The sequence below is a fragment of the Oncorhynchus mykiss genome, chromosome 13, assembly GCF_057628025.1.
Source record: "Oncorhynchus mykiss isolate SJ-2025 chromosome 13, ASM5762802v1, whole genome shotgun sequence".
Lineage (NCBI taxonomy): Eukaryota > Metazoa > Chordata > Actinopteri > Salmoniformes > Salmonidae > Oncorhynchus > Oncorhynchus mykiss.
The window spans coordinates 55,382,523-55,409,086 of NC_143034.1; the positions used below are offsets into that span (position 1 = coordinate 55,382,523).

The window sequence follows — 26,564 nt, forward strand, 5'->3', positions numbered from 1 at the left end:
CTTGTGTTTCTTGGCCCAAGCAAGTCTCTTATTATTGGTGTCCTTTAGTAGTGGTTTCTTTGCTGCAATTCGACCATGAAGGCCTGATTCACGTAGTCTCCTCTGAACCGTTTATGTTGAGATGTGTCTGTTACTTGAACCCTGTGAAGCATTTATTTGGGCTGCAATTTCTGAGGCTGGTAAATCTAATGAACTTATACTCTGCAGCAGAGGTAACTCTGAGTCTTCCTTTCGTGTGGCGGTCCTCATGAGAGCCAGTTTCCTTACAGCGCTTGATGGGTTTAGCGACTGCACTTGAAGAAACTTTCAAAGTTCTTGGAATTTTCCGCATTGACTGAGCTTCATGTCTTAAAATAATAATGCACTGTCATTTCTCCATGCTTATTTGAGTTGTTTTTGCCATAATATAACCTTGGTCTTTTACCAAATAGGGCTATCTTCTGTATACTACTCCTACCTTGTCACAACACAACTGATTGGCTCAAACGCATTAAGAAGGAAAGGAATTCAACAAATTAACTTTTAACAAGGCACACCTGTTAATTGAAATGCATTCCAGGAGACTACCTCATGAAGGTGGTTGAGATTCTTCCGTTGGCATTGAGGAGTACACCACATCAGTCACTGGATTCATCAATAAGTGCATCGATGACGTCGTCCCCACAGTGACCGTACGTACATTCCCCAACCAGAAGTAATTGATCACAGGCAACATCCACACTGAACTAAAGGATAGAGCTGCCACTTTCAAGGATTAGGACTCTAACCCAGACGCTTATAATAAACCCTGCTATGCCCTCCGAAGAACTATCAGACAGGCAAGGTGTCAATACAGGACTAAGATTGAATCATACTACACCGGCTCCGATGCTCGTCGGATGTGGTAGAGCTTGCAAATTATTACAGACTACAAAGGGAAGCACAGCCGCGAGCTGCACAGTGACACGAGCCTACCAGATGAGCTAAATTATTTATATGCTCGCTTCAAGGCTAGCAACACTGAAGCATGCATGAGAGCATCAGCTGTTCTGGACAACTGTGTGATCACGCTCTCCGTAGCTAATGTGAGTAAGACCTTTAAACCGCTCAACATTCACAAGGCCGCAGGGCCAAACGGATTACCAGAACGTGTACTCCGAGCATGTGCTGACCAACTGGCAAGTGTCTTCACTGATATTTTCAACCTCTACCTGTCTGAGTCTGTAATACCAACATGTTTCAAGCAGACCACCATAGTGCCTGTGCCCAAAAACACTAAGGTAACCTGCTGCCTAAATGACTACCTTTGGCTTTGAAAGGCTGGTCATGGCTTACATCAACACCATTATCCCAGAAACCCTAGACCCACTCCAATGTATATACCGCCCCAAAGGATCCACAGATGACGCAATCTCTATTGCACTCCTCTCATCCCTTTCCCACCTGGACAAAAGGAACACCTATATGAGAATGCTATTCATTGACTACAGCTCAGCGTTCAACACCATAGTGCCCTCAAAGCTCATCACTAAGCTAAGGACCCTGGGACCAAACACCTCCCTCTGCAACTGGATCCTGGACTTCCTGACGGGCTGACCCCAGGTGGTAAGGGTAGGTAACAACACATCTGTCACTTTGATCCTCAACTCAGAGGCCCCTCAGGTGTGCATGCTCAGTCCCCTCCTGTACTCCCTGTTCATCCTTGACTGCATGGCCAGGCACGACTCCAACACCATCATTAAGTTTGCAGACGACACAACAGTGATAGGCATGATCATTGACAATGATGAGACAGCCTATAGGAAGGAGGTCAGAGACCTGGACGTGTGGTGCCAGGACAACAACCTCTCCCTCAACGTGATCAAGACAAAGGAGATGATTGTGGACTAAAGGAAAAGGAGGACCAAGCATGCTCCCATTCTCATCGAATTTGTTCTTAACTGACTTGCCTAATAAAATAAACGTAGCCTTGCTACTGTTATTTTACTGCTGCTCTTTAATTTTTGTACTTATATATTTTTTACTTAACACTTGTTTTTCATAAAACTGCATTGTTGGTTAAGGGCTTGTAAGTAAGCATTTCACAAACTTTTGACTGGTACTGTATGTTTGTCCGCCATGAGAAGTCTTTTTCACTATATTTCTTGGGTGGAATTTCCATTGTTGGACATAAAAGACTAAAAATACCAGGAAACCAGCTTCAAGTGATTTTAATATAAGAAATATGTACCTAAGTATTATCACGCATAATAGAGACACATGATCGTATACAAATGAAAGTAAGGTTTGAAAGTATTATGTTTTAGTCAAACATGTGTATGTTTGGGCTTTTTACAGTCTACAAATGATTTGTAATCATGTGCCAGCCCCCAAACAACCGCTCCAGAGAAAATCTACCAGCGGCTGAATCTAGTTGATGATCCCTGCTGTAGGTGGATGGGATGTGATGTACTTAAGTTGCCTCCCGCCAGGTGACAGCATTGCTTTTCAAATAATAATAGGGCGTTACGCTATTTACCACTGCTGGCTCAGTTTTACTTGTTAAAGAGCCACTGAACACGCTGATTTTTCTGTAGAAAAACAAGATTTCAGTCTTGGGGTGTTTCCTGACCGATTCCGCGTTTGGTTAATGATGTTTGTCCGCCGTCAGAAACCGATTTCACTTCCTCAAAATCCCCATAATAAATCTAATATTACTCAAGAAATCTGAAATTATTTTTGACGTTTTTACCTAGGATGTTTTAGTTGCGTGATTTTACATCTAACTGAAGTGTGTGGTACAGTATTTCTCAAGTAAAGAAAGGCAACACACGTTGTCGTATGTAAACAAAGTCGGAGCTGCTGGGCAGGTCTGTCTCACTGTCTATGCTATTGAATAGAGAGCAATCACTGCAGCTGTTCACCCCATGTTAGTAGGCAAATGAAACTCGTCAAATCAAAACCCAACCTTCATTACCAGTTGTGACGCACGGATGTTCCACACTCAGTTTTAGACAAGACTGACTTTATGACCAAATTGATCCTATTTACACTTTGTAGTCAATTTTGACACACTGTTTCTGACTCATATCAATGCCACATAGGCCGTTTTCAAAGGGATTCGTTGATTTTTAAAGGCAGTGGCTCCTTAATATCGTCACTCGTTATTTGTTTCACACAAATAGCTCCAAACATACACAAAGTCACAAAGGGACTGGATAGTGTTATGAAATACAACCTACTGAATCATTTAAAAAAGCCAGTAATACATCCACTTATTGAGACAGACAGAACATGTTCATTTCAAACCACCACATATAGAGATGAATGTGAGATTCTGGGAATCCTCACAGCCTTGTAATATGAAAAGGGTTATTTACCGATACTGAACAAAAGAGGTTCAGTTTGAGCTGAGTTGCAGGGCTATATCAACCTGGATGGTGGAGTCTGTAGTGGAGATGGTGGTGCCAGGCAGAACACCCATTACTCATTGTACCTGGCTCAGCATTGTACCTGGAATCTATCTCTCCCTCCCCATCCAGTCTATCAATTCCATAGACCATAAACCTCCATCGAACTTGTCCTCCTCCACACAGTTGTACAGCTGTACCAACGATTAAATCAAACACAAACAAGAAACATTAATTCCTCAGAAACATCACATAGCACCTGACCATCAGCCTTTCTGTATACATAGTTTGAGATGATAGGCTTATGAGTGAATCATCAATACATTATAGTGAGTCATCAATATATTATATTAAGGACATTACCATGCATTGATAAGTGTACCTGGCAAATGTCCCAGTATAGAGAAGTAACAACTCTGCTGTGGTTTTGGTTCAGTGAGGTCCTTGCCGTTTTAGTGATGATGTAATATAGCATTTCTCAAGGAGGGTCTAGGCCCCTTCCTTCCACATAAAGGTTTGCATTTCTTCAGAATTGCAGGGTAGTGAGGTAGGCCTATTCAGAAGAGGTTCTGTCTATCAGTGAGTGTGTGTTCTCACAGAGACAGACAGACATAGAGTGAGGGGGAGGGAGAGAGAAGGAGCACATGTGGCAAATGCAGATGTCTTCTCCTGAGCATAATATGTGTAATCTATAAGTAGAAAACATATTTCAACATCAGGAATATGCAGTACAGTGAAGGCTGCTGAGGGGAGGACGGCTCATAATAATGTCTGGAACTGAGCGAATAGAATGGCATCAAACACCTGGAAACCATATGTTTGATGTTGTTGATACCGTACCACCAACCTCCTGTGATACAGTACCATATGTTTGATGTTGTTGATACCGTACCACCAACCTCCTGTGATACAGTACCATATGTTTGATGTTGTTGATACCGTACCACCAACCTCCTGTGATACAGTACCATATGTTTGATGTTGTTGATACCGTACCACCAACCTCCTGTGATACAGTACCATATGTTTGATGTTGTTGATACCGTACCACCAACCTCCTGTGATACAGTACCATATGTTTGATGTTGTTGATACCGTACCACCAACCTCCTGTGATACAGTACCATGTGTTTGATGTGGTTGATACCTTACCACCAACCTCCTGTGATACAGTACCATATGTTTGATGTTGTTGATACCTTACCACCAACCTCCTGTGATAACAGTACCATGTGTTTGATGTTGTTGATACCTTACCACCAACCTCCTGTGATACAGTACCATATGTTTGCAGAAGGACCACATGCATTTGTCACAACATGGCAGCAGCAGCAATCATTTTTGTGCATGCACTTGTCGATCATTAGGGCCAATCGCATGCATGCACCATTCATTTATGCGCCTCCCTCCTCCTGGGGTATTTGAGTAGTGATTGGTGTTACTATCTGTCTTCTCCACCTACGTCACTGACCTTTATAAAGTAGTCTACTGAGTTTAATTCAGTGTCAGATTAGAGAATAGTGTTTTGGAGAAAAGTCAACGCATACATATAGTTAGTAGAACTTCAGGTTTGGGCGACACATCTCGGGTTGGCATACATCCCCTGTATGCACAAAGTTAAGGAGTTGATTTTGAAAGTGAGTTGCGACTGCGGGTGACATCCAGTCACCACGGACGGCGCCTTATAAACAGACCGATTGGATGCCAGACGCTCTTCCTTGAGAACGGTAGAGAGATTTCTGTTGACGGGTACCACTCGTGCTCAGCATCCCAAACTGAGTTTACTTGGCAACTTCCAGCTAGTGAACGATCATTCTCACAAGCAACGGGTTGAATTGGTGAAATAAATAGCAGAAACTATGCCCAGCAAAAGTGAAGATAATCGGCCAAGACTCTGCCTGCTGGAGAAAGGGGACAATGGTTATGGGTTCCATCTCCACGGTGAGAAGGGTAAGACCGGGCAGTTCATACGGCTTGTGGAGCCCGGCAGTCCGTCGGAAACTTCTGGGATTCGCGCCGGGGACCGACTAGTGTTCGTGAACGGGGAGAACGTGGAGAGCGAGAGCCATCAACAGGTTGTGTCCCGGATAAAAGCCACGGTGGGCCAGCTCGAGCTCATTGTTGTCGACCAGGACACTGAGCAACTGTTGAAAAAACACAAGATGAAGTGTCTCAAAGAATATGTCACGGAGCCCATTCCTTTACCCAGCGACGACGAGTCAGAAAGCGAAGACGTTAAGGAGAACGGGACACCATGCGGGACACGGAGAGAATCCACACCCATCCCGGGAAATAACGGAGATCACCATGGCCACGTAGAGCTCCATAGCCATGTTGAGAAAAAGCTAAGCATCAACTCTGAGAAGGTGAGTGTGCCAAAGTGCAAAACCTGAATAATCAATTAAATTCTTATTTTGGTTCATTGATGTAGCCTGGTGGTCACAGTAAGCTATATTCTGCAAATATACACTACAGATTCAGTGACAGGTTGCGTAATAGTACCACTGACACTGTCCTAGGGATTTCAGTTAAACGAATGGGATGTTTTTTGTGATTCATCCATTTATTCACCAGCAATGTAATTAGATTATTTACATTTTTCAGTCTCCTGTTGTATAAGTGCACTGTGAAAATAACAATGAATATGGTCAGCTGCAAAGCCCAATATTCCCACTCTCTTCATTGTAGCAGTTTTGGCAGAGATAGCAGGTTGTAGGCGAGTCAGTTGGCTGCACATTTGTTGTGGGTGGTGGTGAGGGGTATGGGGGGGGGGGGGGGTATAAGAGAGGAAGGACAAACAACCTGCTTCAGCCTTGAGTTCAAGTTAATTTGACAGTGATGCTGCACACCACACACACATTTGGGGGGAAAGGGCAACAACATGTTTTGTGTTGTTGTTCTGAGGTTTGAAAAATAACTGACACTTGACATTGGGGTTGAAGAGAAAGCATTTGAGGTTTACTGAAGCAGATATCTTTGAACACACCACGTCCAACATATTTCTGGCGAATTTATGCTTTCATGACTCACAATGTAATGCACCCACAGTGGAACACAAGAAACAAATCAAAATACACTTCTTAGTCCTTGATTATGACCTCCTGCTGTCTATGAAAACAAATGAAGAGTTTCATTCCAAAATGCTATATATCCATTTTCAGAAATGTTGGTAAAGTAGCTTTTATTGTTTAAATAACTTACGAAAGAGATTGGTGTGTTTTTTCACTCATCTCACTCATCTCATCATGTCATGAGGTTGTTCATTGACAGACATGTATTTTTTAAAAAAATCTATAACTTAATGGTTTCATTTTAGAGGGATAAATAATATATATATATATATTTTGCAAACCGCTATACAGTGCCTTGCGAAAGTATTCGGCCCCCTTGAACTTTGCGACCTTTTGCCACATTTCAGGCTTCAAACATAAAGATATAAAACTGTATTTTTTTTGAAGAATCAACAACAAGTGGGACACAATCATGAAGTGGAACGACATTTATTGGATATTTCAAACTTTTTTAACAAATCAAAAACGGAAAAATTGGGCGTGCAAAATTATTCAGCCCCCTTAAGTTAATACTTTGTAGCGCCACTTTTTGCTGCGATTACAGCTGTAAGTCGCTTGGGGTATGTCTCTATCAGTTTTGCACATCGAGAGACTGACATTTTTTCCCATTCCTCCTTGCAAAACAGCTCGAGCTCAGTGAGGTTGGATGGAGTGCATTTGTGAACAGCAGTTTTCAGTTCTTTCCACAGATTCTCGATTGGATTCAGGTCTGGACTTTGACTTGGCCATTCTAACACCTGGATATGTTTATTTTTGAACCATTCCATTGTAGATTTTGCTTTATGTTTTGGATCATTGTCTTGTTGGAAGACAAATCTCCGTCCCAGTCTCAGGTCTTTTGCAGACTCCATCAGGTTTTCTTCCAGAATGGTCCGGTATTTGGCTCCATCCATCTTCCCATCAATTTTAACCATCTTCTCTGTCCCCGCTGAAAAAAAGCAAGCCCAAACCATGATGCTGCCACCACCATGTTTGACAGTGGGGATGGTGTGTTCAGGGTGATGAGCTGTGTTGCTTTTACGCCAAACATAACGTTTTGCATTGTTGCCAAAAAGTTCAATTTTGGTTTCATCTGACCAGAGCACCTTCTTCCACATGTTTGGTGTGTCTCCCAGGTGGCTTGTGGCAAACTTTAAACACTTTTTATGGATATCTTTAAGAAATGGTTTTCTTCTTGCCACTCTTCCATAAAGGCCAGATTTGTGCAATATACGACTGATTGTTGTCCTATGGACAGAGTCTCCCACCTCAGCTGTAGATCTCTGCAGTTCATCCAGAGTGATCATGGGCCTCTTGGCTGCATCTCTGATCAGTCTTCTCCTTGTATGAGCTGAAAGTTTAGAGGGACGGCCAGGTCTTGGTAGATTTGCAGTGGTCTGATACTCCTTCCATTTCAATATTATCGCTTGCACAGTGCTCCTTGGGATGTTTAAAGCTTGGGAAATCTTTTTGTATCCAAATCCGGCTTTAAACTTCTTCACAACAGTATCTCTGACCTGCCTGGTGTGTTCCTTGTTCTTCATGATGCTCTCTGCGCTTTTGACGGACCTCTGAGACTATCACAGTGCAGGTGCATTTATACGGAGACTTGATTACACACAGGTGGATTGTATTTATCATCATTAGTCATTTAGGTCAACATTGGATCATTCAGAGATCCTCACTGAACTTCTGGAGAGAGTTTGCTGCACTGAAAGTAAAGGGGCTGAATAATTTTGCACGCCCAATTTTTCAGTTTTTGATTTGTTCAAAAAGTTTGAAATATCCAATAAATGTCGTTCCACTTCATGATTGTGTCCCACTTGTTGTTGATTCTTCACAAAAAAATACAGTTTTATATCTTTATGTTTGAAGCCTGAAATGTGGCAAAAGGTCGCAAAGTTCAAGGGGGCCGAATACTTTCGCAAGGCACTGTATATCCGCCTCACTCTCAGAGAAATAAGTAGTTCTGCTAGGTTTTACACTGTCACATTTAACAAATAACATTTAGTTTATTAAAGAACTGAACAAATGATACATTTGTGATATAAATATTTAATTGAGTTATTTTTATTATATGAGATCTGTATGTAAAACATTTAGATTTGACATTATATTCATCTTATCCAGATCAACATACAGCGCCTTACAGCCACATACAGCGCCTTACAGCCACATACAGCGCCTTCACAAAGTATTCACACCCCTTGACTTATTCCACATTTGGTTGTTTTACAGCCTGAATTTAAAATGGATTTAGTTTAGATTTGTTGTCACTGGCTTACACACTTTACCCCATAATGTCAAAGTGGAATTATGTTTTTAGGCATTTTTTAAATTTTTTACAAATGAATAAAAAATGAAAGCTGACATTTCTCGAGTCAGTAAGTATTCTACACCTTTGTTATGGCTAGCCTAAATAAGTTTGTTATGACTAGCCTAAATAAGTTTGTTATGACTAGCCTAAATAAGTTTGTTATGGCAAGCCTAAATAAGTTTGTTATGACTAGCCTAAATAAGTTTGTTATGGCAAGCCTAAATAAGTTTGTTATGGCAAGCCTAAATAAGTTTGTTATGACTAGCCTAAATAAGTTTGTTATGACAAGCCTAAATAAGTTTGTTATGACTAGCCTAAATAAGTTTGTTATGGCAAGCCTAAATAAGTTTGTTATGACTAGCCTAAATAAGTTTGTTATGGCAAGCCTAAATAAGTTTGTTATGGCAAGCCTAAATAAGTTTGTTATGGCACTCACTCTGTGTGCAATAATAGTGTTAAACATTATTTTAGAATTACTACCTCATCTCTGAACCCCACACATACAAGTACTGTAAGGTTCCTCGGTCGAGCAGTGAATTTCAAACACAGATTCAACCACAAAGACCAGAGAGGAATTCCAATGCCTCGCAAAGATGGGTACCTATTAGTAAAAAATGTAAAAGCAGACATTGAATATCCCTTTGAGCATTGTGAAGTTACAATGTTAAAGTTACATGTTGGATGGTGTATCAATACACCCAGTCACTACAACGATACAGGCATCCTTCCTAACTCAGTTGCCAGAAAGGAAGGAAACTTCCACCACTCAGGGATTTCACCAGGACGGCAATGGTGACTTTAAACAGTTACAGAGTTGAATGGCTGTGATAGGAGAAAACGGTGGATGGATCAGAAACATTGTAATTATTCCACAATACTAACCTAATGGAGCGAGTGAAAAGAAGAAACCCTGTACTGAATAACAATTTTCCAAAACATACATCCGGTTTGCAGTAATACTGCAAAAAATGTGGCAAAGCAACTTTTTGTCCTGAATTCAAACTGTTATGTTTGGAGCAAATCCAATACAACACATTACTGAGTACCACTTTCCATATTTTCAAGCACATTGGTGGCTGCTTAATGTTATGGGTATGCTTGTAATCGTTAAAGACTGGGTAGTTTTTCAGGATAAAAAAAGAAAGGGAATGGAGGTAAACACAGATCGTTGACAAAAAAAGACAATTTAATCAATTTTAATACCATTTTGTAACACAACAAAATGTGGAAAAAGTCAAGGGGTGTGAATTCTTTCAGAAGGCACTATATCACTGTCAAATACACAGTTTACAAACATTCCAGCTAAACAATGGATATATAGCGTTTTCTAAATAACACGTTTGAATATGATATATATTTTTTAAATCTGAGAACAGTAATGTTTTACACACACATGAAGGTACCAATAAACAATCATTTGTAGTGAAAAAAAACACAAAAAAACACACACAAAAATTGTGGAAAAATAAACTCTTCAAATGCTCCTCACATTGTTCAATAGCCATTTCTAACTTTATTTATTCTTTAAGGGACTACATTTAGTCTTCACGTCCTCTTAATACCCTCTAGCTAACAGCATGCACGACGTGGGTTCATTCAAACATTGAAGAAAGAGGGGCACTCCAGAACATCTGTGCCCCCCGCCGTGTCCCGGATGTTTTCCCCTGGTCCTCTCCCAGCCCTTCTCTCTGGTTCCTCTATTGCTGTGACGTAATAACCCAGACTTCTTCACTGACACTGCACTGTCTGTTTGGTTCTTTGTGTTCCAATGTGGCGTTCCGAGTGATTTGCTACCATAACAGTCTAAACAACAGTCTCACTACCATACCCTGCTGTGCCCAGCCATTACCAGCCCACTCATGTGTTGGACAGGTTGCCGCCAGCCAGACACATGTGCAGCATCTTATGGGCTGCTCCAAGGGGCTACTATACATCCTGCACATCCTGTGTATACTATGTGTACTGGATACAGTTGACATGTTTGTGACTTAAACTCCTCCACCATTACACTTCCAATAAAGCAGTTACCCACTGTGCTCTCATTACATTAATCAATATTAAGAGCAGGATTTCCAACAGGGTTTAATCTCTGAAGGTAATGGGGGTCATCTAAGAAACCTTATGAGAACCCTGTTTCCCTCACCCTTCCATGTTTCGTCCCAATATCCGAAAACACAGCAAATCCACCCCACCTATAGGCCCTGCTGTGTCCTGGCTGTGACTCTGTGTCTGCAGGGTAGTTAAATGCTGCGTCTGCCTCATCTCTTATCAGTGCTGTGTGTTAACACTACAAGGCAGAGGCCCGGTGACAGACATGACTGTGGAAGGTAGAGGACTTGTGCCACATAAAGGCACAGAAATACTGTTGTGCAATGTTGAACAATCTATCAGATCCCCTCAACAGCTGAACATGTTACAGTACATCAGACCACAATATCACATTAGTTAACTCTATAGACTAGAGCAATTGAAGCTCATGGAAACAATGTACTGTGTATTAATGTACATGTAAATGTATTACTGTAAATGGCCCTCACTTGTAGAGCATCTACATGTCCTGGAAAAGTACTCAAGCACCATAGAAAAACAGCCGCAGTTGTGTTGTTGAACACACCGATTGTTCCTCTGTTTACTTTCTAACTCACCCAGATGGCCTAATGGAGTTGTGGTATTATAGTTAACACTGGTACGCACATCAGAAGGAAGTGTTCCATGAACAAACAAGCCCACTTCTGTACCGCTCATATTTCATTGGTTGAATTATAGTTTTCATATTGGACATTTAATGTTTCCCTGGTTTCTAGTGTGTTTGCTTGCTTTCTAAATGAAATAGTTAGAGAGAATACATTACTTGACAGTTTAAAGGCCCAGTGCAGGCAAACATGTGATTTTACTCTGTTTTATATTTATTTCCACACTATGAGGTTGGAATAATACTGTGTATTTGTGAAAATGATGATAATGGCCTTTAAGTGTAAGAGCTGTTTAAAAAGATCATCCTGAAATGTCAGCCTGTTTTGGTGGGATGGAGTTTTGGCCCGCCTGGTGACATCAGGTGGTAAATGAGTTAATAGACCAATAAGAAAGAGAGGTCTAATCCTCTCTGTCAATAACAGATTTCAGCTGTTATTGACAGCATTCCGAGCAAAATTATTGCCTGTGAAATTGCTCTTTGCTAAGAAGCTATTTTAGTTTGTTTTCAATTAAAATGGTTCAAAATAATCACAGTATGTTACTTCATTGTTACACAGAAATGATTTCATATTGAGATATAAACGGTTGCATTGGACCTTTAAAGAAACTCAACCTACTGCTTTAATGCTTGAAGGTTGAGAAGATCATAAGTGGTAAGCCTACCAATAAGAACACTGGCAGTTTTACAACTCAGGCTTAGACGATATTACTATGTTCCAGGAATTTTCTGCCTGCATCCTGTCCGGCATTCCTCTACCCTGGCCCATGCAGTCAGTGTGACATTACACACACACACACACACACACACACACACACACACACACACACACACACACACACACACACACACACACACACACACACACACACACACACACACACACACACACACACACACACACACACACACACACATACACACACACACACACACACACACAGACACACACGGCCTGGGTGGTGAATACACAGCATGTTGGTTTAACAGTCTCACTGATGTCTTTAGCAACTGCCTGTCCCTGTCTTTGAAGAAAAACAGAAGAGGGGACCAAGAGGAACGCCCTCTTCGGAAACCAAGGAGGAGTTGCCTTGGTTACACTGATGTGGTGTGTGCTATCCATGTTGAGTGTTGGTCTGTGTGTGTGAGAGGCAAAGTGAGAAACGGGTGTGAAGCAATGGAGAGGAGGAAAGTAGAGATGGAACGTTTTGAATGCAATCAGGAATGCAGTCTTCTCTGTTGTTAGAAACCAAGGACAGAGATAATCTTTCCAGAACTCTGAGTTTGATTGTCTATTCCTTCTCTGATAGCCATTTACGTGGCCACTGCACACACAACAAGCCATTGGATTCAAAGGGCTTTCTCTGTTTTCCCTGCAGTAAAATGTAACCCCCATTGTAAAATGCAGTGGAGTGGGGAGGGATGCAGTAAACCAGCACGTCACAACAGGTTATATTTTGGCTGCCCTTATTACACCGTTAATAGATTTAGGTGCATCTTGTCTGATAAAATATGAAAATAAGGGTGTGATGCATGCCTTGAGTTGAGCCTTTAAGTTTATTTTCTATCCACAGTATCTATCTTATCTGTTTGTGTTGTTATTGTTTTGTGTGCGTGAGGCACCTAATTCCCTCCATTTGCTTTTGAGGAAAGCCCACATCAACCGAGAGGCTTTGATCTATTGAGATTCCACTGGGAGACTGAGGAGGATGCCAGCCAGCCAGTCAGCTTGGTGCTTCTGGAGTCCTCATGAATGACTGCCTGGTTACATAAGCCTGTTTAATGGCAAATTACAGGAGAGAAAGAGTCCTCCGCGTGTCAGATGAAATCAACTGTGACTAGTAGGCTGAGAGTTGTGCTGTTCAGGGAGGGGCCGTTGTGTGTGTTCCATGTCTTGGAGGAAGTCTGTAGAGAACAGTAGCATAGAGACTTTGCCTGGAGAGCAGCAACATGCAGACAGGCCTATAGGCATATGCCAGTTGGCTGTCTGTCTGTTTCCACCAGGTTTCTACCAGATACCAAGCCTGTAATCTACTCATTCATATAAAAGCTGCTTATTAAAGAGCATGGATCAACCACTGACACACCCACTGCCTCTAGGCTTTTTGGCCCTTGTGGTGTGCCATAGTGGGGAGAGGCTTTTGTTATAGCAAAACATGGTTCCTCAGGCATAGGAATATCCCACGTCAGTGACTGCGTAGGAGGATTCTCTCTCTATATTGTTTTATCTCCCATAGAATGGAGTGCGTGGGTTGACAATGGCTTTAATGAAATGGTTTAATCTGGTGACGAGGAGCGAGCAACTCCTAAAGATATTTGAAACCAGGGCTTTCCTTTAAGCATTCCTGGTGGATTATTTAGTAAAGATATTTGAAACCAGGGCTTTCCTTTAAGCATTCCTGGTGGATTATTTAGTGGGTTTGACCTATAGTGGGTAATAGTTTATTTACTGGGTTATAGTTCTGTATTCCAGACCAAGTCTCTGGGTGTACCTCACCATGTTCACCACGACACAAAGCCTGACATTATTTATGTTAGCTTTACCAGCTATTTAGCCAGACGCGGATGCCAAACAATCAACAATGGCTGTTCAATAACATTGTCCTATGCCATTTAAACTCTTCATGAACTTCTCTTATGACGGTAGGCCGTCATTGTAAAATAATAATTTGTTCTTAACTGACTTGCCTGATTTGCTTAGGCTACTGTAGCCTAGTGGTTAGAGCGTTGGGCCAGTAACCGAAAGGTTGCAAGATCGAATCCCTGAGTTGACAAGGTAAAAATCTGTCGTTCTGCCCATGAACAAGGCAGTTAACCCACTGTTCCTAGGCCGTCATTGAAAATAAGAATTTGTTCTTAACTGACTTGCCTAGTTAAATGAAAGGTAAAATACATATTTTAGAAAACGGGCAGCCACACCTTAGTTTGTGACTCGCTCTTTAAATCTCATTAGCGTAGCTTGCTTCTGTGGGAATCTTTTCCTGGGGCCTTGGCCAGCACATAGACTCCAGAAAGCTTAGGCTGGTTTCCTGTCATTGTTGTTGGACTTAGAGAGAGTCAGACAGACCCCCTCCCCCTCATCCCTCATCCCCCTTCCCCCTCATCCCCCTCCTCTGCTCTCTCCACAATGGGTTGCCTCTCCTGGTCACAATGAAAACTCCTAGTCTTTATTAGTTTCATTTCTCTACAATTACTACAGTCTACAGCCCTCAAACTAAACTCTGGACCTCGAGCCCGTTCCACTATTCCAACTATTTTCTCAATAGTTCTAATCAGAGACTGATTTAGACCTGGGACACCAGGTGTGTGCAAATAATGATCAGGTAGAACAGAAAAGCAGCAGGTTCCAGACCTCATAGGGTAAGAGTTGAGTACCCCTGGTCTACAGTATACACACAGTAAAGTGTTGTTCTTGCTAGTGTATAACATGCTAACTAACGTGGCCTGTTTAAGTCAAAGTCAAAACCTCTTACTGTAGTTGATGGCATTCCTTGTAACTTTGGTCAAATCTGGTAGACTAGAGCAGTGTTTCCCAACTCCAGGCCTCCATTATCTCTAACAGTACACTTTTTTATTGTAGCCCAGACAAGCACACCTGATTCAACTTGTCAACTAATCATCAAGCCTTCAATGAGCTGAATCAGGTGAGTTTGTCTGGTGCTACAACAAAAATGTGTGTTGTTGGGGGTACTGGAGGACTACCCCATTGTTTTTGATGTGTGGTCGCGTGTAGGGTGTCTGTCTTCATGTGTATTTGCTCAATCACGTGTGTGTATGTGTGTGTGTGTGTGAGAGAATGTTTGGGAGTCACCCTTTCCTTCCCTCCTCTTTGTTGAGCAGTGTGTTCCAGAGGAAACGGTCAACATGACAAGAGAGACAGGGTGGAGGTCTAAACACAGGGTCACAGGATTCATTGTGTTTCAATAGACGGATCCATTTATTTGTGTACTGTGCAGTCAGTGTGTGTGTGTGTGTGAGAGTAGGTTGTGCCAACTTGTGTGTGTGGTGTCAACTTGTGTGTATTTGTTTGTAGAGGGTAAGAGTTCAGGAGCTTGTGAGTGTATTATGTAACTAACTCTGTCTTACACACCCCCTCTAGGCTCTACGGTCAGTCCTGTACATCTGCTTCTCTAATAAGGGTTTAGTTGTATTATACAGACTGTGATTTTGGCCTTAGATCTACTGCACACAATCGTAGCCTATAATTGTAGGCATCACATGGACAGAGAGGTGTATTGGAAGTCCCCCACTGTAGGTCACTGGGCTTCCTGCTCTGCTCAGTGTGTTCTGTCTCCAGTCTTGTCTGGGGCCCAGGGTGGAGCTCTGGCCATACATTCACACCCACCATGGCCCTCTTCCTGAGACTCAGTGGCTTTGTCTGAGGAGCGGTTTGTGTGTGTGTGTGTGTGAGAGAGAGAGAGAGAGTGGATGGTAGTGGGTTTGTAGTGAAGTGAACGAGTGACTCTGGCCCAAAACAGCAGCCCCACCGTCTCTCCTACAGTTAGGGCCACGGGCCAGGGTGGGGTGGAAGTGGACCCCACGAGGGGGAGGGGAGCTCCCTGGGATGCAAGAGGGGAGAATGCTACAATGCCACATTCCATTTCTCATTCCATACCCCTCAGGGTTCATAACCCCTCCTTGACAATGAGAGAAAGGGCCGCACCCTCCAAGGATAGGAGGGGGAGGGGGGGCGTGCCCAGCGATGACACCACAGAGTACAGGCATAGTGTTTATACATACAGGCAGTGTTTATACATACATGCAGTGATTATACATACAGAAATAGTGTTTATACATACAGACATAGTGTTTATACATACAGGCATAATGTTTATACATACAGGCAGTGTTTATACATACAGGCAGTGTTTATACATACAGGCATAGTGTTTATGCATACAGGCATAGTGTTTATACATACAGGCATAGTGTTTATACATACAGGCATAGTGTTTATACATACAGGCATAGTGTTTATACATACAGGCATAGTGTTTATACATACAGGCATAGTGTTTATACATACAGGCATAGTGTTTATACATACAGGCATAGTGTTTATACATACAGGCATAGTGTTTATACATACAGGCATAGTGTTTATACATACAGGCATAGTGTTTATACATACAGGCATAGTGTTTATACATACAGGCATAGTGTTTATACATACAGGCATAGTGTTTATACATACAGGCATAGTGTTTATACATACAGGCATAGTGTTTATACATACAGGCATAGTACAGGCGTAGTGTTTATACATACAGGCATAGTGTTTATACTGTGTGTGTTCTGTCTGAAAGGGTTTCTATGGAGGTATGAAAGGCCAGGGGTATAATATATTCTACCATCGTGGGTGTATGATGTTGGTTTCTGCAGTGTTGGTGAGCTTGGTTATGTTATCAAAGCTGACTACAGTCTGACAGCAAAGTGTGAGCAAATGTTTATCACATGTTGACCATCCACAGCCTGAATGATGCCACCGGATGTCACAACGTTCTCTTTCACTTATTCATCCCTCTCATCCTTTCCTAGCCCTTTTCCTCTCCCCTCTGAGCTAGCAGTATGATCTAATCTTCATCATTGTCTCTGTCAATCTGTGCAGTGACAGGTTCTCTGGGGCTGGGCTCAGTTGGATGTGGGAGACATTTTGTGTGCCTGCAACTCGTTGGGTGGAGGTCAGAGACAGGAAGCATGGCCTCACAGATAAACCATGTTGACTCCTCAGGCCTGGTACCTGATAGGGTAGGACTAACACACTGATACTAACACACTGATAGAGAGCCATAGGGATGGAGGAGGGACAGCTGCTTTAGAAAGGTGTGTCCTGAGAAGAGACAGAACTAGAGATTTGAATGGAAAGGATGTCTGGGGATGCCGGGCACTTCAGTACCTAATCAGGGCACACCCACCCATTAGTGTTAAAATATCAACATGGGCATCCCCCATAATTGTTGTGATTGACAATGATCTACTATTTTTAGCGAACCCACTACGAGTGACTTTTAATTCAAACCCTTGGCAGAGCCATCCCCCAGTATGTTCCAACTTCAAATAGAGGTGGACAGTAGCAGTGGTGGAAAAAGTACCCAATTGTCATACTGGAGTAAACGTAAAAATACCTCAATAGAAAATGACTCAAGTAAAAATGAAATTTAGCCAGTAAAATACTACTTGAATAAACGTCTAAAAGTATTTGGTTTTAAATATACTTAAGTATCAAAAGTAAATGTAATTGCTAAAATATACTTAAGTATCAAAAGTAAAAGTATAAATCATTTCTCATTTCTTATGTTAAGCAAACCAGACGGCACATTTTTCTTGTTTTTTTATTTATGTATAGCCAGGGGCACACGCCAACACTCAGACATCATTTACAAACAAAGGATTTGTGTTTAGTGAGTCTGCCAGATCAGAGGCAGTTGGGATGACCAGGGATGTTCTCTTGATAAGTGTGTGAGTTGGACATTTTTTTCTGTCCTGTAAAAGCATTCAAAATGTAACGAGTACTTTTGGGTGTCAAGGAAAATGTATGGAGTAAAAAGTACATTATTTTCTTTAGGAATGTAGTGAAGTAAAAGTTGTCAAAAATATAAATACCCCCCCCCCCCCCAAAAAAATACTAAAGTAATACTGTTAAGTATTTTTACTTAAGTACTTTACACCACTGGACAGTAGGGCACCATTGTTCACCCCTGCCACACTGACTGAAAAACCAGGTTTACAACAGTGAGTTTGTCAGTCAGAAACATATTAACTCTCTCCCCTATAGGGGTTTGAAAGGGTCATTAAACTAAGCTCTTGTCAAAATTACACATGACAATCACGAGGCTAAGGATTTGTCCTATTCCACTGAGTAACCATGGAGCTTTTGACTTTGTCATCTCTGAGGTTATTCTTTCACCTGATCAAGGGGTGTTGCTCAGCTTTCTACCACTTATTAAAAGCCCAGGAGTTAGAGGCCCTGTTTAAAAGTTGCTGTGGTAGCAGGCGGTAGCAGTGGGCTGACTGCATGACAGATCTATTGTATATAGAGGACTGTTGAGTGCGTGTGGAATGCCTGGGTTGATGATTTGCGGGGCGCGTGGCAGAGGAGGGTGCCTAGACTTTGGACATTATCGACTGCACAAAATGCAGCCATGCAGCCAAATGCATCATGGAAAACTCTGCGAGAGCCAATGCCTTTCAGGCAGAGCAAGACACATTCTCTGTCCATTACAGCTGCAGTAGAATATCTCTTGTATGGCGTTATCATGAATTATAAAGTGGGTGGTTCAAACCCTAAATGCATCGGACCTGTATACCAAGGGTATGACAAAAAATTGCAATTATTACATTGGTAACCAGTTTTATAATAGCAATAAGGCACCTCAGGTTGTTGTGATATATTGCCTATATGCCACGACTAAGGGCTGTATCCAGGCACTCCACGTTGCGTCGTGCTTAAGAACAGCCCTTAGCCACGGTATATTGGCCATATACCACACCCTCCCGGGCCTTACTGCTTAAGAATAACATGATTTAACATGAGTCTTTTTCCTGGATGTTGCCCTGTAGTTGAGTCACTCAGAGACCCTGGCATTCTGTAGTAATAATGACACACGTTACCCGGCTACAGTATGATGATGTCCTGGTGAATACACAGTAGTTACACTTCAGACCTCCACTGGCTTCACATGGGGAAAATATGAACCAGGCATCTGGCAGAGTGGCAGCCATCTGGCAGAGTGACAGCTGCCTTAGTGTTCCATTAGAAAGGCCCTCTGTGGCAAATATGGTCAGGGGAAGAGAATGAGAGGATGGACGATGCAAATTGCCTGAGATCATTAACCTTTGAGATATTTTACTAGAGCTCATCAGGATGTTTTACAGCTCTCCACATCAGATCAGGTTTTTATGGGATGACATCTCTGCTGTCAATCATTGACTCAGGTGCTGAAGAGACAGTGAAGCTCTCTTGACAGGGGTTTAGGTAAATAGTAAATATGGGTTAATATCTGGTAAGTATGAACTGAAAACAGCTACAAAAGAGTGAAATAAGTGATTTTGGTTGGTTTATGCCTCCCAGGTATAAACAAGATCAGTCAGTTTTAGTGACCGTTCTTTGTCAGAAGTATTTTTGAGGTGTTGCAGCTGTGTGGTGCCAGTTAAACAGAAGCTGTGGTGATACTGTACCTTATCTGGCATATACTGCTTCCTGAGGGGGTTGTGTGTTATGGTGAACTGGGTTATATCATGCTCTGGGTGGGGGCTGTCAAATCTGTAACTTTCAGAAGAGATAGATTAAGAAAGAAGCATCACCAGCAGCTGCAGATAGTTGAGTATATCAGCCTTAATGATGCGGGTTAACAGTTGTGTGTCGATAAACTGTACTCTTAGAAAAAAGGGTTCCAAAAGGAGAACCCTTTTGGGTTCCATGTAGAACCCTCTGTGGAAAGGGTTCTATGTGGAACCCAAAAGGGTTCTACCTGGAACTAAAAGGGTCTACCTAGTACCAAAAAGTGTTATACAAAGGGTTCTCCAATGGGGACAGCCGAAGAACCCTTTTAGGTTATAGATAGCACCTTTTTACAGGTTTGCTTGTTGGTGTGTGCGTTGGTTTGTTAGCATGTTCAGGCTGGTTGGTTAGTTAGTGTGTGCAGTAGGCCTACAATGGTTTTCTGGCCCTCAGTAGAGTGTATGCAGACAAAATTCACATTCTACAGCACAACAGCAGAGTCATGTCTTAATTGTAAATCTAACAATGACTCAATAATCTATGCCTTCTGGGAATGCTTTAAATCTGGAAGTTGTGGGCGGAGTTAGAAAGTTGACCTTCACAAGTATTACCATGTAAATCTACTTTTAATCCATCTGTCTCCATATTTCAAGACATGGCGTATGGGGGTGTAGTGAGATATTCAATGGGTTGGACAATTCTCTTCTCATCTTGAAAAAACGTATATACTTAACTGGAAATCAACCAATCCTTCATCGTTAAAACAATGGAAAGGTCAATTGCTTTATTATGTAAATGTTGAAAGTGCGTGGGCGACGAAGAGAAACAGGATGGTGCAGTTTGAGGCCATGAGAGGGATGCAGATGCTGGAGAAGGGGGTGTGAGCAGGTGGGTCTGGGTAGGTGTGATGTCGTTGATGTTTGTGTATGTTTCGTATTGTTAAAAAATTTATAGAATAATCATACACATTTTTTTGAGTGTAGGCAAACAGAGAGAAGAAGTGTGTCTCGGCTTGAGGTTAGTTGCAATTGAAAGCCCGGTACGTAGAAATGGGCTCAACCAGAGTCATTATCTCCAATGACCTACCTGCTCCACAGGTCCCCTTCCTAGACTTGGACTGGATGACGATGACATGATGGCTGTTCTATTTTTGCATCAGGCCATATTATTAAAACATCTGGCACAATTGGCAGTCAGGGAAAGCCTGGTTTTGAATTATGACTCAAATGCTTTTAGTCAGTTTCAAGTAAGACCCCAAGGTTTGTTAATGTGTTTGTTCGTACTGAAAGTGTTCCACTTGTTCATATGAAACTAGGGCTTCTGGTTGAGCCCATGTGTCCACAGTCGTAGGCCATAGATGATGGTGATCACAATATTCTTTCTTCCCTAAAAAGAAGATAGAGATGGTTCTTGGTAAGGTACTGCTTCTCCTTCCTTCTGTCACCTCCATATTGAGGGTGTTAGTGAGTCCCTCCATGAGAATGACAGAGGACTTTTCCCATTATGGTGTCTGTGAGAGCATGGGCAGCGCCATTGAGCCCATCTCCATTTTGAAGTAGTCAGTTTTCTTCTTCTACTACTTCAGAGTTGGTAAACAAACTGAAAGGGTGCATACTGCAGCTGGAGTGTGTTGTCTGAACAGGTATAAAGTCAAGGTTGGTGATTTACTGTCACTTCAGTTATGGAATGTTTGCTCAGGTCCCACCTGATGACCTGGATGGAATTATGTGATCCTTCCTTAACTTCAAAATGGTGAAAGTCCTCAATGGCGCTGCCCTTGCGAAAAGGGGCTTTCCGGGCACTAGAGTCCTCTATCATTCTCTCTGGTGACAGCCAATGACCTGTCAGAACAGCTCCGACCACTGACTTACTGTAAGTCACAGCTTTAGAAAGGGATGAGCCTCTGTACGCCTGTGTGCCTCTAAATCCTCGTAGCTGTAAAACAGTGCTGTCACATTTGCTTGATGGTTTCGGTAACCAGCATGTAGAAATACCCATAAGACACCGTCTCTAATTTACACTGGAAGCGTAGTCAAACCAACTCATTATTGTCAGTCAAGGGGTGGGCAGGATGGAAAATGGCTTTGTTTTTTCTACGTCTTCTGTGTGGTAGATGTGAGTGCTGTAACCAGTGGGACTGCAGGTGTAGAGGTGTGTATCTGTATTGTGTATTTATTTATCTTGCATGTGAGGAAGTTGACTTCAGAGGGAAGAGTATGCTGTTCCTGTGGTGCGCACTTCCCCCTCATGATGGAAACGGTTGTGTCATCTTCATCCAGTGAACATGTTCGGCTAGGAACCCATTCTCTTACACTCACCGTATGTCAAATCTATGCCTAAGCATTTCAAATAGTCCACAAAGCACAATACTTTCTCTGGCTTTGAAAATGCTTACTAGTATGGTTATTTCTGATGATTCAGGATTTGCAAAACCTTGTCATTTATTCACATAAATGTTAATACTAACTGTGTTGTAACTGTTGTCTCAGTTTCTCTCCCTGTATTAACTGTTATTCATGAGGTGTTGCTTCTCAGTTGACCGGAGACATGAGGTTCCTGTGTGGGGCCACAGACCAGAGATTATGACTGTTAGAAACCTCATCTAGAACACAAGGTGATGTAGATATGTAGGTGCGGGGGATAGAGATGAGAGCATGGATGTTCCTGAGAGGTCACTGAACTCAACGTGATTGGAGCACAAAGTGCCCATATGTGAGATCTCTGGGAGCTTTAAAGGAACATGATGTTTAAGGTTTAGGCTTAGAAACAACTATTCAGGAGTTGTAGCACACAGTGTTCCTATTTACAGTATATAATTACCACAGGAATGTTTCATTTCCTAAAACAAGATAAAGCCTAATATGCTTAATATGATGTAATGAATTGAATTGAATGTTAACTATGTAATAGTTGGTCACCGTAATCTTCCCCCACCTGAGTGGTTACCATGACCAAACCCTTCCCTTTTAGAATATGGAACCAGTAACAGCCTTTCCCGAGTTGGACTTACTTTCCAGCGTTCCTCTCCCACATTTTCCAAATATTATGCCTTGATAGAGAGAACTAGGTTCTGGGAACCATTCAAAACAAAATAAAGAGTGAAAAGATTAGACAAATATTTCTGATCTGAGACTGAACTCAGGTCACGGCTAAGCTTATCTAAAACAAATATTGGTTTCATGTGGGAGACTTTTATAATACAGAGGCAGACAGACAGTCACCCTAATTTTTCCAATAGCACACCATGGCAATTGCTATGGGTATTCCCTATATTCTGTCAAAGCTGCGTTGTGTTTTCTCCCGTTTAGTGCCCAATGAATGTGGGGGGGGGGGGGGGGTGTGACTGTAAAACTGGCTGTTTGGGCTGGCTGTTTTAAAAGCTGACCACTGCAGGTGACTGTTGTTCTTATGGTATCTTCCATGCGTTACTCCCTTCCTGCAGTGGTTGAATGTACACACACACACACACACACACACACACACACACACACACACACACGCACACACACACACACACACACACACACACACACACACACACACACACACACACACACACACACACACACACACACACACACACACACACACACACACACACACACACACACACACACACACACACACACACACACACACACACACACACAGGACATGCAGTAGGAGTGAAGCACGGTTTCCTCCCCAGGAGAAGGCCCTGGTTTGTGTGTGTGCAGCAGATTCCACAGATTCCGTGCCCTCCCGGAGATTCTTCCCTGCTCCCGACACAAACTGTCTTCTGTTATCCCAGCCACCCTGCCATGGTCCCTTTCTGTTGGTTGGCAGGGACGCTCAACATTGAACAGTTGACCTCATCCTTCCTGGCTGTCTTCCGCTGTGAGTGTCTGTTATTAAAGCTGCAGTATGTAACTTTTTAGGAGACCTGTCCAAGTGCCCATAGAAATGATAGTTATAGATCTGTCATTCTCATCAAAAGCAAGTCTAAGAAGCGGTATATCTGTTCTATGTGCTCTATTTCTATGCTTCCCTTTCTTACATTTTATTTTGGGGTCTTTAACTTTTGGTTTTGTACACCAGCTTCAAATAGTTAAATACTATATTTTTTGGTTATGGAAAATATATTTCACAGCGGTTTAGATGGTACAATGATTTTCTACACTATACTTGCTTGTTTTGTGACATTAAGGACTAGCTATTTGAATTTTAGCAACCAGGAAATGACGGAGCAATTTCTGCAAAGTCCACCTTAAGAGGAATAGGACTCCAATTGGACTGAAACAGATCTGTCCTTGTCAGACACTGGGCTTAGTGCTCGTCTGTAAAATGTGTGGTAAGACTTGTGCAGTGGACAGTCAATGGGATCTACATACCAGAAGGACATCCTCAAGCCATGCTGTATTTTTCTTATCTACCATGACTTCCATGACCAAGGGGTTTCTAGCCTTCAGTTTGAAGGACGCAGGTGCACCCTCAGTCGCTCTTCTTCATTTTGAAGGGAAAATTTGTGGCGTACATTTTGCAGTTTGTGTTTAATTATGTAGAAAAACTGAGATTTCACACCAAAAACAGGAAGCAGAGAAACCACTGTAACCAGCTTTTCAGTTTAACCAGGACTTTGGGTAGAGAGGGACCACACCAAGAATTACTCAGGGAGAATTCAATTCCAATCAATGTGCTTTTTCTGCACACTTTCCCATTTTCTCTTCTTTCCTCTACTTTCCCTCTAAATATGCCTGTTTGGTCCTCATTAAAGTATTTATTATTTATTATTTTAATTTATTATATAAATATGTTGTGACAGTTGATTTTGATTTACTCAGTTTGGAATGTATATTTTATATGGAGGTCTGGAATGAAGATCATGGAGGAGAATCAGACCAGATTAACATGTAAGATGGTTGTCAGTTTCATCAGATGCATCAGATACTCAACTTAAGTCTGATTGGCAGGATCAGTGTTTGGCACACTCCTGTTGCTCCCCATCCTCCCAGCCATGTTCAACTCTGTTCCTCCAACTAGACATGTTCCTCCTACAGAGAGATGTAATGAATTCAGGGTTATTGCGTTATGCGTTATTGATGTTGTCTCAGAGAGGATCAGTATTTGTCTTTGACAGTGAGAATGGTCTACTGAACAGTCTAGTCTCTTCATGATAGACTCGTTAGCTCTCAAGCTGTTGCATCTTGAGATGGCTGAGGGACCGTATGTGTTGTGGGGGAGGGGCTTTGCCTGGGCCAGTCCTGAAAGCGGGAAGCAGGTGGAGTCTTCAGGAAGCCTGTCTTTTCCTGGACCTCTACTCCACAGAAGGAGAGGCTGCGGCTCGTTGGAAGGGGGAAGGCTTTGTGTGCCATTCCTTATTAAACAAAAGGCTTCTTCCGTTCTGAGTCTCAGTGACGACAGCACTCCACCCAGCAGCCTGTCCCTGCCCCCTTTTTTTACTCACTGATTGGACTGGCTAATACAGCACTCTACACCTCCCCTCTTGATACTAGCCATCCCGGATCCGGGATCGTGAATACAGCCTCAAGCTCATTACCATAACGCAACGTTAACTATTCATGAAAATCGCAAATTAAATGAAATAAATATGCTAGCTCTCAAGTTTAGCCTTTTGTTAACAACACTGTCATCTCAGATTTTCAAAATATGCTTTTCCACCATAGCAAAACAAGCATTTGTGTAACAGTATTGATAGCTAGCGTAGCTAGCGTAGCATTTAGCGGGCAACATTTTCACAAAAACAAGAAAAGCATTCAAATAAAATCATTTACCTTTGAAGAACTTTGAATGTTTCAATAAGGAGACTCTCAGTTAGATAGCAAATGTTCAGTTTTTCAAAAAATATTCTTTGTGTAGGAGAAATCGCTCAGTTTTGTTCAAAACCGAAAAAATAAATAAATAAATAAATTCAGTCATCAAAACGCCGAACTTTTTTCCAAATTAACTCCATAATATCGACTGAAACATGGCAAACGTTGTTTAGAATCAATCCTCAAGGTGTTTTTCACATATCTCTTCGATGATATATCATTCGTGGAAGTCTTCTTTCTCCTCTGAATCCCATGGAAGAATGCTTGCAGCTGAAGATTACGCACCAATTTCGACAAAGGACACCGGGCGGACACCTGGTAAATGTAGTCTCTTATGGCCAATCTTCCAATGATATGCCTACAAATACGTCACAATGCTGCAGACACCTTAGGGAAACGGCAGAAAGTGTAGGCTCGTTCCTGGCGCATTCACAGCCATATAAGGAGACAATGGAAAACAGCGCCTCAGAAATTTTGCTAATTTCCTGTTTGAAGTTTCATCTTGGTTTCGCCTGTAGCATCAGTTCTGGGGCACTCACAGACAATATCTTTGCAGATTTGGAAACGTCAGAGTGTTTTCTTTCCAAAGCTGTCAATTATCTGCATAGTCGAGCATCTTTTCGTGACAAAATATTGCGCTTAAAACGGGAACGTTTTTCATCCAAAAATGAAATACTGCCCCCAGAGGTTCAAGAGGTTAAGACTGCAATCAACTTACATAAGACAAAGGCTATTGGTCATTCATGACTGCTCTGTGTTGATGTAGTGTGTGTGTGTGATTGGCTGATGGATTCTAGAATCTCTATTATTCAGTGGAAGTTTACATACACTTAGGTTGGAGTCATTAAAACTTGTTTTTCAAACACTCCACAAATTTCGTGTTAACAAACTATAGTTTTGGCAAGTCGGTTAGGACATCTACTTTGTGCATGACACGTCATTTTTCCAACAATAGTTTACAGACAGATTATTTCTCTTATAATTCACTGTATCACAATTTCAGTGGGTGAGAAGTTTACATACACTACGTTGACTGTGCTTTTAAATAGCTTGGAAAATTCCAGAAAATGATGTCATGGCTTTAGAAGCTTCTGATAGGCTAATTG

At 42.0% G+C, this 26,564-nt stretch overlaps 1 protein-coding gene across 1 annotated transcript in view; it reads left to right on the forward strand.

Annotated features, from left to right (window-relative positions):
• Window positions 1-4,800: 4,800 nt before the first annotated feature.
• Window positions 4,801-26,564, forward strand: part of LOC110485193 (Na(+)/H(+) exchange regulatory cofactor NHE-RF1) — a 34,586-nt gene continuing 12,822 nt past the window's right edge. Inside the window, exon 1 of the mRNA XM_036941296.2 lies at window positions 4,801-5,734. Coding sequence (XP_036797191.2) covers window positions 5,228-5,734 — 507 coding nt within the window. The 5' untranslated portion in view covers window positions 4,801-5,227. The remainder of the gene's footprint in view (window positions 5,735-26,564) is intronic.